The sequence below is a fragment of the Megascapheus bottae genome, chromosome 15 (assembly GCF_031878675.1).
Source record: "Megascapheus bottae isolate mThoBot1 chromosome 15, mThoBot2.hap1, whole genome shotgun sequence".
Lineage (NCBI taxonomy): Eukaryota > Metazoa > Chordata > Mammalia > Rodentia > Geomyidae > Megascapheus > Megascapheus bottae.
Window position 1 is genome coordinate 42180499 of NC_143523.1, and position 14328 is coordinate 42194826.

General features: G+C 41.5%; 1 protein-coding gene across 2 annotated transcripts in view; it reads left to right on the plus strand.

Annotated features, from left to right (window-relative positions):
• Positions 1 to 14328, plus strand: part of Mypn (myopalladin) — a 56755-nt gene that overhangs the window by 18482 nt on the left and 23945 nt on the right. For both annotated transcript variants that reach the window (XM_090346429.1, XM_090346430.1), the window contains exons 3-5: positions 1336 to 1387; positions 3568 to 3682; positions 4867 to 4938. In XM_090346429.1, the coding sequence (XP_090202555.1) occupies positions 1336 to 1387; positions 3568 to 3682; positions 4867 to 4938 (239 nt within the window). The remainder of the gene's footprint in view (positions 1 to 1335; positions 1388 to 3567; positions 3683 to 4866; positions 4939 to 14328) is intronic.

Below are 14328 nucleotides of genomic sequence, written 5' to 3' on the forward strand. Positions count from 1 at the left end.
TTCTATCGCTAGGCCAAACTCTCAGCCCCTGGAGACTATTCTTTATCACTTTTTTCACCTGTAATACCTTCCACATGTCTTGCCTTTAATGTTTACATATTGTATTATTATGGTCAAAATATCCATAGCCAACTAGATTGTAACACCAAGATTGTCTCTTTCTTCTTCTTTTTTTTTTTTTTTTTTGCCAGTCCTGGGCTTGAGCTCAGGGCCTGAGCACTGTCCTTGGACTTTCTCAAGGCTAGAGCTCTACCACTTGAGCCTCAGCACCACTTCCGGCTTTTTTTTTTTCTATGTATGTGGTACCGAGGAATCGAACCCGGGTCTTCATGCATGCGAGGCAAGCACTTTAACCACTAGGCCAAACTCCCGGCCCCCTGTCTCTTTCTTCTTTATTTCTATCTACAATGACTTTCATAGTCACATAATGAATATTGGTAAATATTTTATATGAAGTTATTGAATAGATACATGTTTTTATCTTTACCTTTTCCAAGTACAATAAATACCTCCAGACTTAGCTCTGTTACATCTTTCTGGAATTCACCATCTTGAGAACTCAATCCAGGATCAAGGCTCTGCAAACAGTGCTGAGATTGGATAGCTGGGTTTTTCTTATTTTATGGCAACAGGACTCTAAACACTACCCCCCACACACTTATGAGATGAAGTGTTACTTGTTAATATTAGGACAGGACGGAAGAGCATCCACCTACACCTACAATGTTTGGAATCTAGTGTAATCCTATCTTTTATTCAATCTGTATAGACTAAAAGTGGGAGGATTTGTGAGCGCCCAGGAATGCCTCCAAAGACTGCCCTTTTAGTCCAAGGGTATCAGGTGATTTACACTCTGGAACACTTCCACGTTGGCCTAGTTTACTTGAATTTTATCACTAGCCATATGACCTTGAACAATTTAAACGCCTTAGATCTATTTCCTCATTTGTCTCATTGGGTATTAATGCAGGGCATCATGAAGAGTTATTTCTATGTTGAATTTTTTTTCTTCAAATGCCTAGAAACTAGTTTCATAAATGATTGTCTTAAAAAAATATTCTATATTGTCAAGCTCCAGTTGGTTCATGCCTGTAATCCTAGCTACTCAGGAAGATGAGATCTGAGGATAGAGGTTCAAAGCCAGCCTGGGCAGGAAAGTCTATGAAACTCTTATTTACCAAAAAAAAAAAAAAAAAAGCCAGAAGTGGAGCTGTGGCTCAAGTGGTAAGAGCACTTGCCTTGAGCAAAAGAAGCTAAAGGACAGTGCCCTATGCCCTGAGCTCAAGCCCCAAGACCAGAAAAAAAAAATCTCATATCTTGTTTTTCCTTCCCCAGGAGTTTCTTCTTCTGACTCTGAAGGGGACCTTAACAAGGAAGAGATGAATCGGTAATTCTAATTTTCTATTTTATAGTCTTAGCATCCTTAGGTCCCAGGAAAACTTCTAATTAGTATATACAACTTGAAGGGGGTAGTTAGTTACAGGCTAAAACCCAAAAAGGAAAGAAGGAAGTAAGGAAGGAAAAGAGACGGAGGGAGGGAAGGAGGGGGAAAGACTTGAACAGAACTACTTCTTTTGTTTAAATATTACCTAGCAGATTAATTTGAATATTTGCAATATTTTTAAAATGTGCTGAACTTAGTAGTGGCTCAAACCAGTAATCCTAGCTGCTTGGAGGTAGAGATAGAAAATCATGATTAAAGGCCAGCCGAGACACAAAAATTTGAGGGACTACATCTCATTCAATTGTTGGGCAGCAGCATGCTCCTGTAATTCCCAGCGACATGGAGAAGCATAAACAGGAGGATGGCAGCCCACACATAAAGTAAGAACCTACCTTGAAAATAACCAAGGTGAAAGGGCTGGACATTTGGGTCTGGGGCAAGTGGTAGAGTACCTACCTTGCAGGTCCCTGACCCCAGATCAAATCCCTCCTACCACAAAGAAAAGAACCACCTATGATATCTCATAGTACTCATAACTCTGGAGTAAGAAAAGCAAATAACCTGCCTGGCACAAGTGTCTCTTGGCTAAAATTCTAGCTATTTAAGAGGATGAGATGGGCTCAAACAAGAAAGTCTATGAGACATCTCCAATTAACCACTAAAAAGCCAGATGTGGAGCTGTGGCCCAGGTAGTAGAGTGCCAGACTTGAGCAAAAGAGCTAAGGGACAGAATCCTGGGCACATGCTTGTACACATGTACATGTACACACACACACAGAGTTCAATAGCTTTTTATAAAAACATGTTTAAATATTACTCATAAGAACACAGAATGTGCTGGGCATGGTGGCTCACGCCCGTAATCCTAGTTACTAAGGAGGCTGAGATCTGAGGATCTCAGTTCAGAGCCAGCTCAGGCATTAAAAAGTCCGTGAGACTCTTATCTTCAATTAATCACCAGAAAACTAAAAGTGGCGATGTGGCTCAAGGGGAAGGGTGGTAGACTTGAGCTAAAGAGCTCCAGGCCAAAGGGTAGGATGGTAGCCTTGAGCTGAGGATCTCAGGGACAACATCCAGGCCCAGAGTTCAAGTCCCACAACTGACAAAAAAGAAAAAAGAAAACACACACACACAAAATGTGCCAATTGCCAGTGGCTCACGCCTAGAATCCTAACTAGTCAGGAGACTGAGATCTAAGGATTGCAGTTCAAAGCCAGCCCAGGTAGAAAAATCCATAACATTTTTATTGCCAATAAACTACTCAGAAAAAGTCAGAAATTACCATTTGGTCCAAGTGGTAGAGCACTAGCCTTGAGCACAAAGAGGTTCAAGGACAGTGCCCAAGCCCTGAGTTCAAGCCCCAAGACTGGCAAAAAAAAAAAAAAAAAGAAAAGAACACAGAATGCAGTGAACCTAAACCTAAATTTTATTTATTATATGTTAGAAGTATTTAGATGATCTTTTAAGTGTATGTATAAGTTATCTTGTCAAGTCAAAACTTTTTTTGTTGTTGTTAAATTGCTATTCCTGGGGCCTGAACTCAGGGCCTAGGCACTGTCCTTGGGCTTTCTCAAGGCTAGTACTCTACTGCTTGAGACACAGTACCACTTCCAAGCCCAGAGCTATGAGCATGCTAGGCAAGCACTCTACCCCTAGGCCACGCTCCTGGCCCCAAGTAATAACCTTTTTATATTAGTGCATGTTAATTGTACAGAGGTTGGGTTTTTTTTTTACCATATTATTCCATTTATTTCAACCTGTATATATTGTTCATGGATCAGATTAATGATTTTCCCTCCGCACTCCCATTTTTTTTAACAACTTTGAGTGATTTGCCTTGGGCCTTATGTACACATGTGTTTTGGTATCACCCTCCTCCCATCATTCCTCTCTCTCTCTCCCCCCTTACCCTATTTCCCCACAGACAAAGCTTAACTGCAGGCATGTGTTATGTGTCTTTGAACTGCCTAATAAAACAATGCAAGCAATGAAGCTCTTGGTAGAACAGTGTCAAAGGCTTTTATTTCATTCACCTGTAAGCGATGGTGGCACTATTCGTTTTGCCAAAAGGCTTTTCACAGTTACACTTCTGTCTTATAACCTATATTTCAATCATTTCTCAGAATCCAGAAGCCAAATGAGGTGTCATCACCCCCTACTACCTCTGCAGCCATTCCTTCAGCAGTGCTCCAAGCCCAGCACATGGCAGCCCAGCCCAGAGTATCAACCATCCAGCAGGTATAACGATGATCACAACTGCATTATTGGAACACAGTTACAGGGCTGCAGTGGACATCTATGTGCGCATGACCATCTTGTAGGAGCAAGGCCTTCATGTTCTCCTCTGTACTATAATTCTAGCATAGCGATGGTCACTGTGTACTCCCAGCTCCAGTGTATGAGGTGATGATCCCTGCTCTGGGAACTGACTGATTCTCCAACTTCATGAGCAAAGAAACTCAGAGGAGAAACTCTTTATAGCCCAGCTTCATAAAATGTGTTGATGTCGTACGTGGTCACCTCCAGCTCTCAGGCTGGTCCAGGACAGACACAATACCATAAAAACTCAAAGATCTACAAGGAATTCTACTTTCTAAGAGCAAGCAGGGCAAACAGTAAAAGACATTCATCTTTCAAATGGATATTAATAATATATACTTATCATAAAAAACATTCAAAGTAAGCCAGGCATTAGTGGCTCACACCTATAATCCTAGCTACTCAGGAGGCTGAGATCTGAGGATCCCAATACAAAGCCATCCTGGACAGGAAAGTCTATGAGACTCTTATTTCCAATAAGCTACTCAGAAAAGGCTAGAAATGGCTCAAGTGGTAGAATGCTAGCCTTGTGCAAAAAAAAATTCAAAAGCATAAAAGAACATTAAGTAAAAACTTTAGTCAGTGTGCTATCACTATCTCCCTCCTCCTCAAAAGTGCCTCCTGTAGATAACATTTATAGGTAGTTCCAAAAATTTTTATCCATATAAAGTATATACTTTTAAAAACATGAAATCGTATTATCTGAATGTCTTTGTAAAAATCTTATGAATATTCTGTTGATGATAGCTTTATTAAGTATTCTACACTACAACTTTTCCTTAAAAATTCATAATTACATATCTAACCCATTTAGTAGGGCAGAGGTCACATTTTAGTTCTAATATACGAGCTTTGCAGGGGAAGCTTAGGGACCTTTATGTATCTCTGCATATATAGAGGCAAGAGAGTCAGTATATATTTCACAGCCTCTAAGACCTAGGGGGGAAAAAGTTATCAATTCAGGCTAGAAGCTGAAATCTGTGGCTCACAACCTCAGACATTAGAATTTTGTAGACATCAAACTCTGTGGGTTTTGCTGTCTTTCTCCTCATATGCTAATTTAGCGATCTATGAATGACTCTATTATGATATCCTTCTCACAGTGTCAGAGTCCCACCAACTACTTGCAAGGACTGGATGGAAAACCTATTATTGCAGCTCCTGTGTTTACAAAGGTAATCAAAGCATGACTTCTGTCTCTCCATGGTGTCTTTAAAAACACCACAGCAAGGGCTGGGAGTTTGGCCTAGTGGTAGAGTGCTTGCATAGCATGTACAAAGACCCAGGTTTGATTCCTTGGTACCACATACAAAGAAAAAAAGCTAGAAGTGTACAGTGGCTCAAGTGTCAGACCACTAGCCTTGAGAGAGCCCAAGGTCAGTGCTCAGGCCCTGACTACAAGCCCCAGGACTGTCACTCACACACACAAAACCATAGCAGCCAGCACCCAATGACTTTGCAAGGCCCAAGACGCAGTGATTTTATCTGAGAAATTAAGTCTACTGTAAGTGTACAGTATAGATCTTGGTGTTTGGAGTTTGAATTATAAAAAAGCAGTGTCTTTCATATCACCATACTGATTTCTGTGGCCATTCTAGGATTGTTAAACAGCCACTTCTAAAAGTCAGGTAAAAGATTCCAACATTTTCTATGCCAAAGGCTTCTTTGGACCTTCAGAAGAATCTGGTAACAGGTACCTATCTTTAAGCTCCAAGACTAAAGTGCGATGTTTTTAGGAAGTTTAACAAAGTCTCACTCAAGGACAAAGGGCTTTCTCTTTCTGTTCCTTGGTATCAGCTACTGTGGTACTGAGTCATAGAGTCTTTGTATTCAGAACTGGAAAAAATTCAGTCTTTCATCTGCCAGTGGAATAACCAAAGGAGACTCAGAGAGATTAAACAATCTAGCCAAAGTCATAGAACAGGTTAGCTGCAGAATTAGGCCTACAAACCAGTTCTTCTATTTTGTAGTCCATGAGTCTTTCTCCTTGCTAGCATAGACGATATATGTATGTTGTCCAAGGCATGGAATTCAAAGGTGACAAAAATGGAGCTACATTGAATTTTTCCATATTTTGAAGACCTCATGATAGGATCTATGCCTAGATTGATAGCTTATTGTTTGTATGAACACCAAAAAAGATATTTTTATTCTCTTAACAAATACGTTTTGGTATCCAGGTGCTTGTGGCCCAGGTACTGTTATCTTAGCTATCTAGAAAGCTGAGATCTGAGGATCATAGTTTGAAGCCAGCCCTAAGTCTGTGAGAGTTTCATATCCATTTAAGTGCACACACACACACACACACACACACACACACACACACACACGCCAGATATGAAGCTGTGACTCAAATGGAAAAAAAAACCCTCAGGGACAGTGTCTAGGTCCTGAGATCAAGTCCTAGGACCAGAAACTAAAGACTTGAAGTAGGAAAGCAACAGGTGACTTGAAGGATAGAGATTCTGAGGAATTATGGGAGGCCACATGTGTGATTATGTGATATAACTAACAGAATGATCTTTTTTTAAGAATTTATTAACGTTGATTTTTACATCATATTTTAAATGACAAGTTTAACATACAAGTGTTCAAGGAGGGAATCTCTATTTACAATCACTGGGACTTAGTATTTAGAACTTAATCACAATTAGGCTAAGGGTTTGTATGTCATAGAAACATATCAATTTATAAAATAAAACATTATGTCTATAGAGTCATAGGTTTTCATGTCTATATAACAGAATGATCTTTTAACACCTCTTCTTGTCATTGCTAAATCATCTAGCCCTAAACACAATAGCCACAAGTGCCAGAGAAATCATTGCTCTTACTTTCACTTATCACAGTCATTTGTCACACTTTAGAGACAGTGCTGACTCTCCAAAGGCAGCCAAGTCATGGAATAGTTGATATCCAGTCCTAGTAAAATCTCCTCCCTTCCTGTCCTCATGGGCCTAGGCAGATAGAGAACAGAAGAAGAGCAGTACCCTTACCTCCACTCAGTTTTAAATCTTAGCCTCTCAGTGTTCAAAGTACTTACATCACCCAGCTCTGTCAGCTATGTTTGTCACAAATAAAGCTGTCAACTTTTCTGTAATTCCCAATCACCCTGAAAGGTTCTTATAGGCAGTAATGCATTCTAAGCTGTTTTTAGTATTTTAAGAAATCTGGAGTTGGGAATAATAGCTCTACTGTAAAACACTTGCTAGAGGCCCTGGGTTCAATCCCCAGCACTGGAAAAGAAAAAAGAAAAAGAAGGGAAAGAGGGAGGGAGGGAAGGAGGGAGGGAAGGAAAAGAAGGAAAGGAAGGAAGGAAGGGTAGGTCTGACAGGAACTTTTAACACTTATTCTTATGTAATTTTCACAGATTAATGCAAAATTAACTAGATGCCATGACTGACAGATGCATATGCTTTTGGGAAATACAAAAGGGAAAACAAATCAATCTTTAGGCATCATATTTGTTAGGTAAAGTCTAAAAGCATGAGCTCCCTAATGAGAAAAAGATCATGTCTTTGACCTCTAGACATGTGTTTTGCCTCCATAAATGGGATGAGATTGTTCAGAGGTAAGGTGCTAGGATGGGCTCTGGATCAAATTCCAGAGAGACTTATCAGCAATGGGGTGCTTGCATTCAGTTTTGGTCAGCAGGGGCAAGTCTGAGGTCACAGCCACAGCCAGTGCCATTAGCAAGCTTCTGAGTCACAGCTACTAATGGTGGTGTTACCTGGCCAAGAGCAGTAATAGATCATTTACATATGTTTGCTCTGCTTATTCCTGCTGCCTCTTTAGAGACATTTGGCATTCCAGCCTCTATGACTCACTTTCTTTACTGCCCTACAAAGCATTTCTTTGGCAATTATGGTAAGAAGCCATTTTATTTCTAAGCAACGATCAGAGGACTACGTTTTATTTAACTCTTTTTTCTCCTTTGGTGGTAGAACAATACAGGCTTTCCTTCTCTTCCTCCTCCTCCTCCTCTTCTTTCTGGTGCCAGTATTATGGCTTGAAGGGTCTGGATGCTGTCCCTTAGCTTTTTCCCTCAAGGCTAGTGCTCTAACACTGGAGGCACAGGTCCATTCCCCCTTTGTTAATTTGAGATAAAAGTCCTTGAGATTTTTCTGCCTGGGCTGGCTTTGGACCACAATCCTCAGATCTGAGCCGCCTAAGAAGTTATGATTACAGGCATGAAACACTAGGGCCCACCTTATATTCTTTTTAAAAAAGGTTAGAATGAAAAGGAGAATTGTGGGTCCAGAAGTTTGGCTTAATGGTAGAGTGCTTGCCTAGCATGCATGAAAACCTGGGTTCATTTCCTAGGCACTACATACATAGAAAAGCCAGAACTGATGCTGTGGCTCAAGTGATAGAACTCTAGCCTTGAAAAAGCCCAAGAGGGGCCGGGAGTTTGGCCTAGTGGTTAAAAGTGCTTGCCTAGCATGCATGAAGACCCGGGTTCGATTCCTCGGTACCACATACATAGAAAAAAGCCGGAAGTGGTGCTGAGGCTCAAGTGGTAGAGCTCTAGCCTTGAGAAAGTCCAAGGCCAGTGTTCAGGCCCTGAGCTCAAGCCCAGGACTGGCAAAAAAAAAAAAAAAGAAAGAAAGAAAAAGCCCAAGAACAATGCTCAGTCCCTGAGTTCAGTTCCCCCCCCCCCGCAAAAAAAGGAAAATTGTCCATTAGTAAATGCTGAAGACTATGGAAACCCATAGTTTTATATATCCTACATGTTTTTATTTGCTTACTATTCTAGAGATTGAACCCAAGGCTCCAGTGCACCAGAAAAGTCCTTAACCATTGAGCTACTGCGATTATATCGCTTTCTAGTGCTCACGTATTTGTTTTGTTTTGTGCCAATTTGGGGGTTAAACCCTGGGCCTTATGCTTGATAATGGTATTTTACCACTTGAGCCACACTTGGAGATCCTTTTGCTCTAGGTTATTTTTCAGATAGGATTTTAACCTTTTGCCCCCAATGCCCTTGGACTGAGGTTCACTGGTCTCCATTTTCCTCTGGAGTAGCTGTGATTACTGGAGTGAGCCACTGTACCACCCAGCCTCCCACCAGGGTGTGTTCAACACTCTCTAACTGTGGATGCAGATAAACTACCGTTCCCTTCCTCCCACTTTTAGTCCTCTTCTGGGGCAACGGCACTCACACTCACAGTGTGGAGAGAGGGAAATGATCAAATTAGAATCTCACTCCTATCACTGCCCCCACCTACCAACAGCTGCTCTGGCCCGCTTTCAAGGCCTTGGCAGCCCTGCCTCCAGCTGCTTCAGCAGTAATTTGAAGAGCGCAAGGGGGCAGGGGAAGAGAGAATTGAAGAGCATTTCATGATATAAAAGCAGAGGCAGAAACCCTTGAAATAACTGGTCTAATTGCTGGATCCAGATTTGTAAAGATTTCAAGGGCCCCACTCCCACCCCATCAGTCCTGAGACATCTGTGACAGTTGAGTGGCCAAGGCCTGCAATCCATTCTTTATCAGTAAAACTGCTCCAATTCCAGTCCAGCTGAAAGCACCATACACACTTGTTTGCAAAAAGAACAACTGAGCTTAAAAAAACAGAACGACCAATTGAACCTTGTAGCTGCCATCTTTTAGCCAATAATGTTCTTTCTCAAGGATGTCCTTGGCTCACAGTTGTGGGCAAAGGTCTAGTAAGCAAGAACTCATATTTATTTTTGTTTTATTTAATTCGTGTGTGTGTGTGTGTGTGTGTGTGTGTGTGTGTGTGTGTGTGTATTAATATTGGAGCTTGAACTCAAAGGAAAAGATGCTATCTCAACTTTTTCACTCAAGTCTGGCACTCTACCATAGCTCCATTTCTGGATTTTTTTTTTATGGTTAATTGAAGATAAGGAGTCTCAGGACTCTTCCTGACAGGGTTGGCTTTGAATGGAGATCCTCAGATCTCAGCCTCCTGAGGTAGCTAGGATTACCGGCATAAACCACTGGCTCCAGGCTCTGCCCACATTTACCACAGTTGACACAATACTTGGCACAAAGCAGGTGCATAGTGATATATATTCTGAACTGAAGACTTCCGTTTCAGCTGGAAAAGAAATCTTTGTGACTTCCAAGTCTTTTTAGGAGAAATAAATCCAATGAAAGACATGTTTCTCAAAGCTCTGTGAAAGAACATCCTCTTGGATGTTAATGTGATGACACGCCTGTACTTTGGACAGTGATTTAGCTCAGGAGGCTGAGGACCTTTGGTTACAGTGACTTTTAGTCCAGATCTGTAATTCCTAGTACACATTAACTTAATCTTTGTTACTTGGGGACTGTTTCATTGGTCTTTGGTGAAGTTGAGATGAATATGATCAACTCTATACCCACCATGTGTCTGCTTCTCGTTACTAAAACAGAACACCTGAGGCTAGGTGCTCTGAAAGAGAAAGAAGTTTGTTTAGTCTTGGTGTTTTAAGTGTATAGTCCTGGAAGCAGCTTAGCTTTGATGAGGACCTCCTGAAGGATGGCAACACAGTGGTGGGAATAAATGAGAAATGGGGGTGGGGGTAGAGGAGAAAAAAAGGGGAGGAGAAAGAGAGGGAGAGAGAGGGAGGGAGGGAGGGAGGGAGGGAGGGAGAGAGAGAGAGAGAGAGAGAGAGAGAGAGAGAGAGAGAGAGAGAGAGAGAGAGAGAGAGAAGAGAGAGAGAGAGAGAGAGAGAGAGAGAGGATGGCAAAATACAGAGTGAGGGATGCGGCTAGCCGGTAATGGCCTCCTATGAGGCCCTATCTCTGTAGTTTCACAACCTCTGGAATCAGCCTTACCTGTGAACATTGAGGGCAACATACTTTATCCACATTCAGACCATAGCCTCACTCCCTTAGAAGCAGCCTACGACCTATGGCTGTGATGAGTTACCTCCTCTGTGACTGAGTGATGGCACCAATGAGACCTTGATATGGAGCGATTTGAGCTATCTCCTTTGTATGAGACTGGCACCAAAGCAGTTGTCAGAAACAACCCCTATTATCATCCTTATAGTTATGGCTTTCAGCAACATGAGTTCTGCATGTGTGTGCGTGTGTGTGTGTGTGTGTGTGTGTGTGTGTGTGTGTGTTCCAGTTCTCACAGCCCTGTGCTTTCAGTTGGCTTTTTCATTCACAGCTGGTGCTCTACCCACTTGAGTCACAGCACTACTACCAGCTTTTTACTGGCTCATTGGAAATAAGAATCCCATGAACTTTTCTGCCCAAGCTGGCTTTGAACCTTGATCCTAGGATCTCAGTCTCCTGAGCAGTCCTCTAGGATTATAAGTAAAGGCATCAAAGCCCAATTCAACAACTTTTTTCTACCACGTGTGAGGGGCCTGTAAGATGACCCTTGACATCTCATTCTCTAAGTATGGATTCACATTGTGATGAACTTTCATCTCCTATCCTAGACATGAGTAAGCCTACTCCTTACGTTGCACTATCATGAGTATTTTGGCTTGATAATTAGGTGGAATATATGACTGTGAATATTGATCAGGGCCAAGAGCGCAGCCTAGTGGTAGAGTGCTCATCTAGCATGTGCGAAGCCCTGGGTTCAATTTGTTGGTATCACATACACAGAAAAAGCTGGAAGTGGTGCTGTGTCTCAAGTGGTAAAGCGCTAGCCTTAAGAAAGCTCAAGGTGCCAGTGATTGTATATAGAGATTCCCTTCTTGAATACTTGTTTGTTAAACACATCATTTGAAATATGATGTAAAAAATCAATGTTAATAAATTCTTCAATAAAAAAATTCCTAACGGGGCCGGGAGTTTGGCCTAGTGGTTAAAGTGCTTGCCTAGCATGCATGAAGACCGGGGTTCGATTCCTTGGTACCACATACATAGAAAAAAGCCGGAAGTGGTGCTGAGGCTCAAGTGGTAGAGCTCTAGCCTTGAGAAAGTCCAAGGACAGTGCTCAGGCCCTGAGCCCAAGCCCAGGACTGGCAAAAAAAAAAAAAAAAAAAAAAAAAAATTCCTAACATGCAAAAGAAAAAAAATTGGAGCCAGGAGTTTGGCCTAGTTGTAGAGTGCCTGCCTAGCATGCACGAAGACCCAGGTTCAATTCCTCGGTACCACATACACAGAAAAAGCCAAAAGTGGTGCAGTGGCTCAGAGTAGAACACTAGGCTTGAGGAAAGTTCAAGGACAATGCTCAGGCCCTGAACTCAAGCCCAGGACTGGCCAAAAAAAAAGAAAGCCCAAGGACAGTGCCCAGGCCCTGAGTTCAAGATCCAGGACTGGTAAAACAAAAAAGAAAATATATTGGTCTACATTAGGTAATCTGCTTGTATTTTTTATAAATGTGCTGTATGTTATTTATTCAGTCCCTTTACCAGACTAAGTAGACATAGTAGTTTAATTTTCTAATTTGTTTTCCTTAAACAGAAATAAAAATTCCATTTGGGGTTCATGTGGGGTGGTTCTTATCTGTAATCTAAACCACTCAGAAGGGTGTGACTGATCAGGTAAAAAGCACAAGACCCTATATGAAAAACAACAGCCAAAAAGACTGAGGGCATAGTTAAAGTGGTAGAAGGCTTGCCTAATAATCAGGTAGCTCTGTATCTTCAGAAAACAAAACAAAACAAATGCTCCCCTCATATCTGAATTTCAGGGAGATGACTGTCATTCAAGTTTAAAATTTGCTCAGCGATAGAAATGGAGCCTTTGTTACTTATCAAGAACACCAGAAATTCATGTATACTCTGGCTTTCCATCCTTGTCACTAGAAGATATTTAGCAAATATCTTTTTATTAATTCAGAAACCAGGGTGGTAGTCCCATCTTGAATTACTTCAGCATATAAATCTGGGTCCTCTCATTGACATTGTACTACAGCGCCCCCTGGCTTTCACATTACAAATTACATGTGCCTCTAAATTGGGTCTTAATACCATAAAATCTTAACCCTAAAATTGCAATAAATGTATTAGGGATATGTAAACACATCATAAGTTAGTTAGGAAAGAGATATAAAGAAGTGAAAGTATTGCTCATGCCATGAGCAGAAAAAGTTGAGTGAGAGCATGAGGCCAGGAGTTCAAGCCCCAATGATAGGACACAAAACAACAACAAAATCACAATTTTTTTTATAAGTGAATGACAAAAGCAAACAACACCATCAACCAAAAGGAAAATCATAGCCAGGCACTGGTGGTTCATGCTGGTAATCCTAGCTCCTCAGGAGACTAAGATCTGAGAACTGCAGTTTGAAGCTAGCCCAGACAGGAAAGTTTGTGAGACTCTTATCTCCAATTAACCACCAGAAAACTTGAAGTGGAACTGTGGCTCCAAGGTAGAATGCTATCTTTGAGCAAAAGAGCTCAGGGACAGCGCCAAGGCCCTAAATTCAAGCCCAAAGATCAACAACAAAACAAAAACCACAGGTTTTCCCCTTCTCTGAGGCAGTAGCCAGTATTTCCTAAATACAGGTCCAAGAAATGTGAATAGAAAGCCTTCAATTATGGATTGCTTAGAGTTTGTAGAACAACTTAAATCATAACCTTTACAAATTTACAGACTTTGTCCAAAATGAGGAATAAAAAATTTAGGGGCCAGGGCCAGGAGTTTGGCCTAGTGGTAGAGTGCTTGCCTAGCAAGCACGAGACATGGTTCAATTCCTCAGTACCAAAAACATAGAAAAAAGCTGGAACTGGTGTTGTGGCTCAAGTGGTAGCGCTCTAGCCCAAGGACAGTGTTCAGGCCCTGAGTTCAAGCCCCAGGACTGGCAAAAAAAATATATAGAGCTAGATATACAGATATATTCACATATATACCTAAAGAAATGTTTTGGTGTGGTTCCAACCACACCAAAGAATGTGTGGTTTTGTGTTGTTTTTTTTCATGTTATATTTTCTTTAGTGGATTTTGGGGCAAGCCTCACAAGGCCGGGGCAACGTTCCTGATCTGCTTTTGCTCAGGACTAGAGCTCTACCCCTTTGAGCCACAATGCCACTTCCAGTTTTCTGGTGGTTAATGGAGATTAGAGTCTCACAGACTGTCCTGCCTGGGCTGGCTTTGAACAGTGATCCTCAGATCTCAGGCACCTATGTAGCTAGGATAATAGGTCATGAGCCCGTGATGCTGGGGTGAGAATGTATGACTTAAAGCTCACTTTATATGGAATGAGAAGATAGTACAAAATGAAAAATGTGCTTTCTGAAGCTGGTATTTTATGATTCAAAGTAGTCTGGGAAGCTTTTGATTGTGGAAGTATAGAAAAACATTTAATGATTCCTCCTTACATGTTTTTCAATAATGCAATATGCCATATGGGAGACTGGGGGAAGGGATTATGTGTATATGTGCCAGATTGTTTATTTTTGTGCCATTATTGGGGCTTGAACTTTAGCTTTTTCACTCAAGGCAGGTGCTCTGCCACTTGAGCTATAGCTCTACGTCTGTCTTTTTGGTAGTTAATTGGGGAAAAGCATCTCATAGACTTCACTGCCTGGGCTGGCTTCAAACCATAATCCTCAAATCTCAGCCTCCTGAGCAGGTAGAATAACAGGTATAAGCCATAGGCACCTGCCTGTATGATTATGGTTTCATAAAAGTCACCATTGTTAGAACC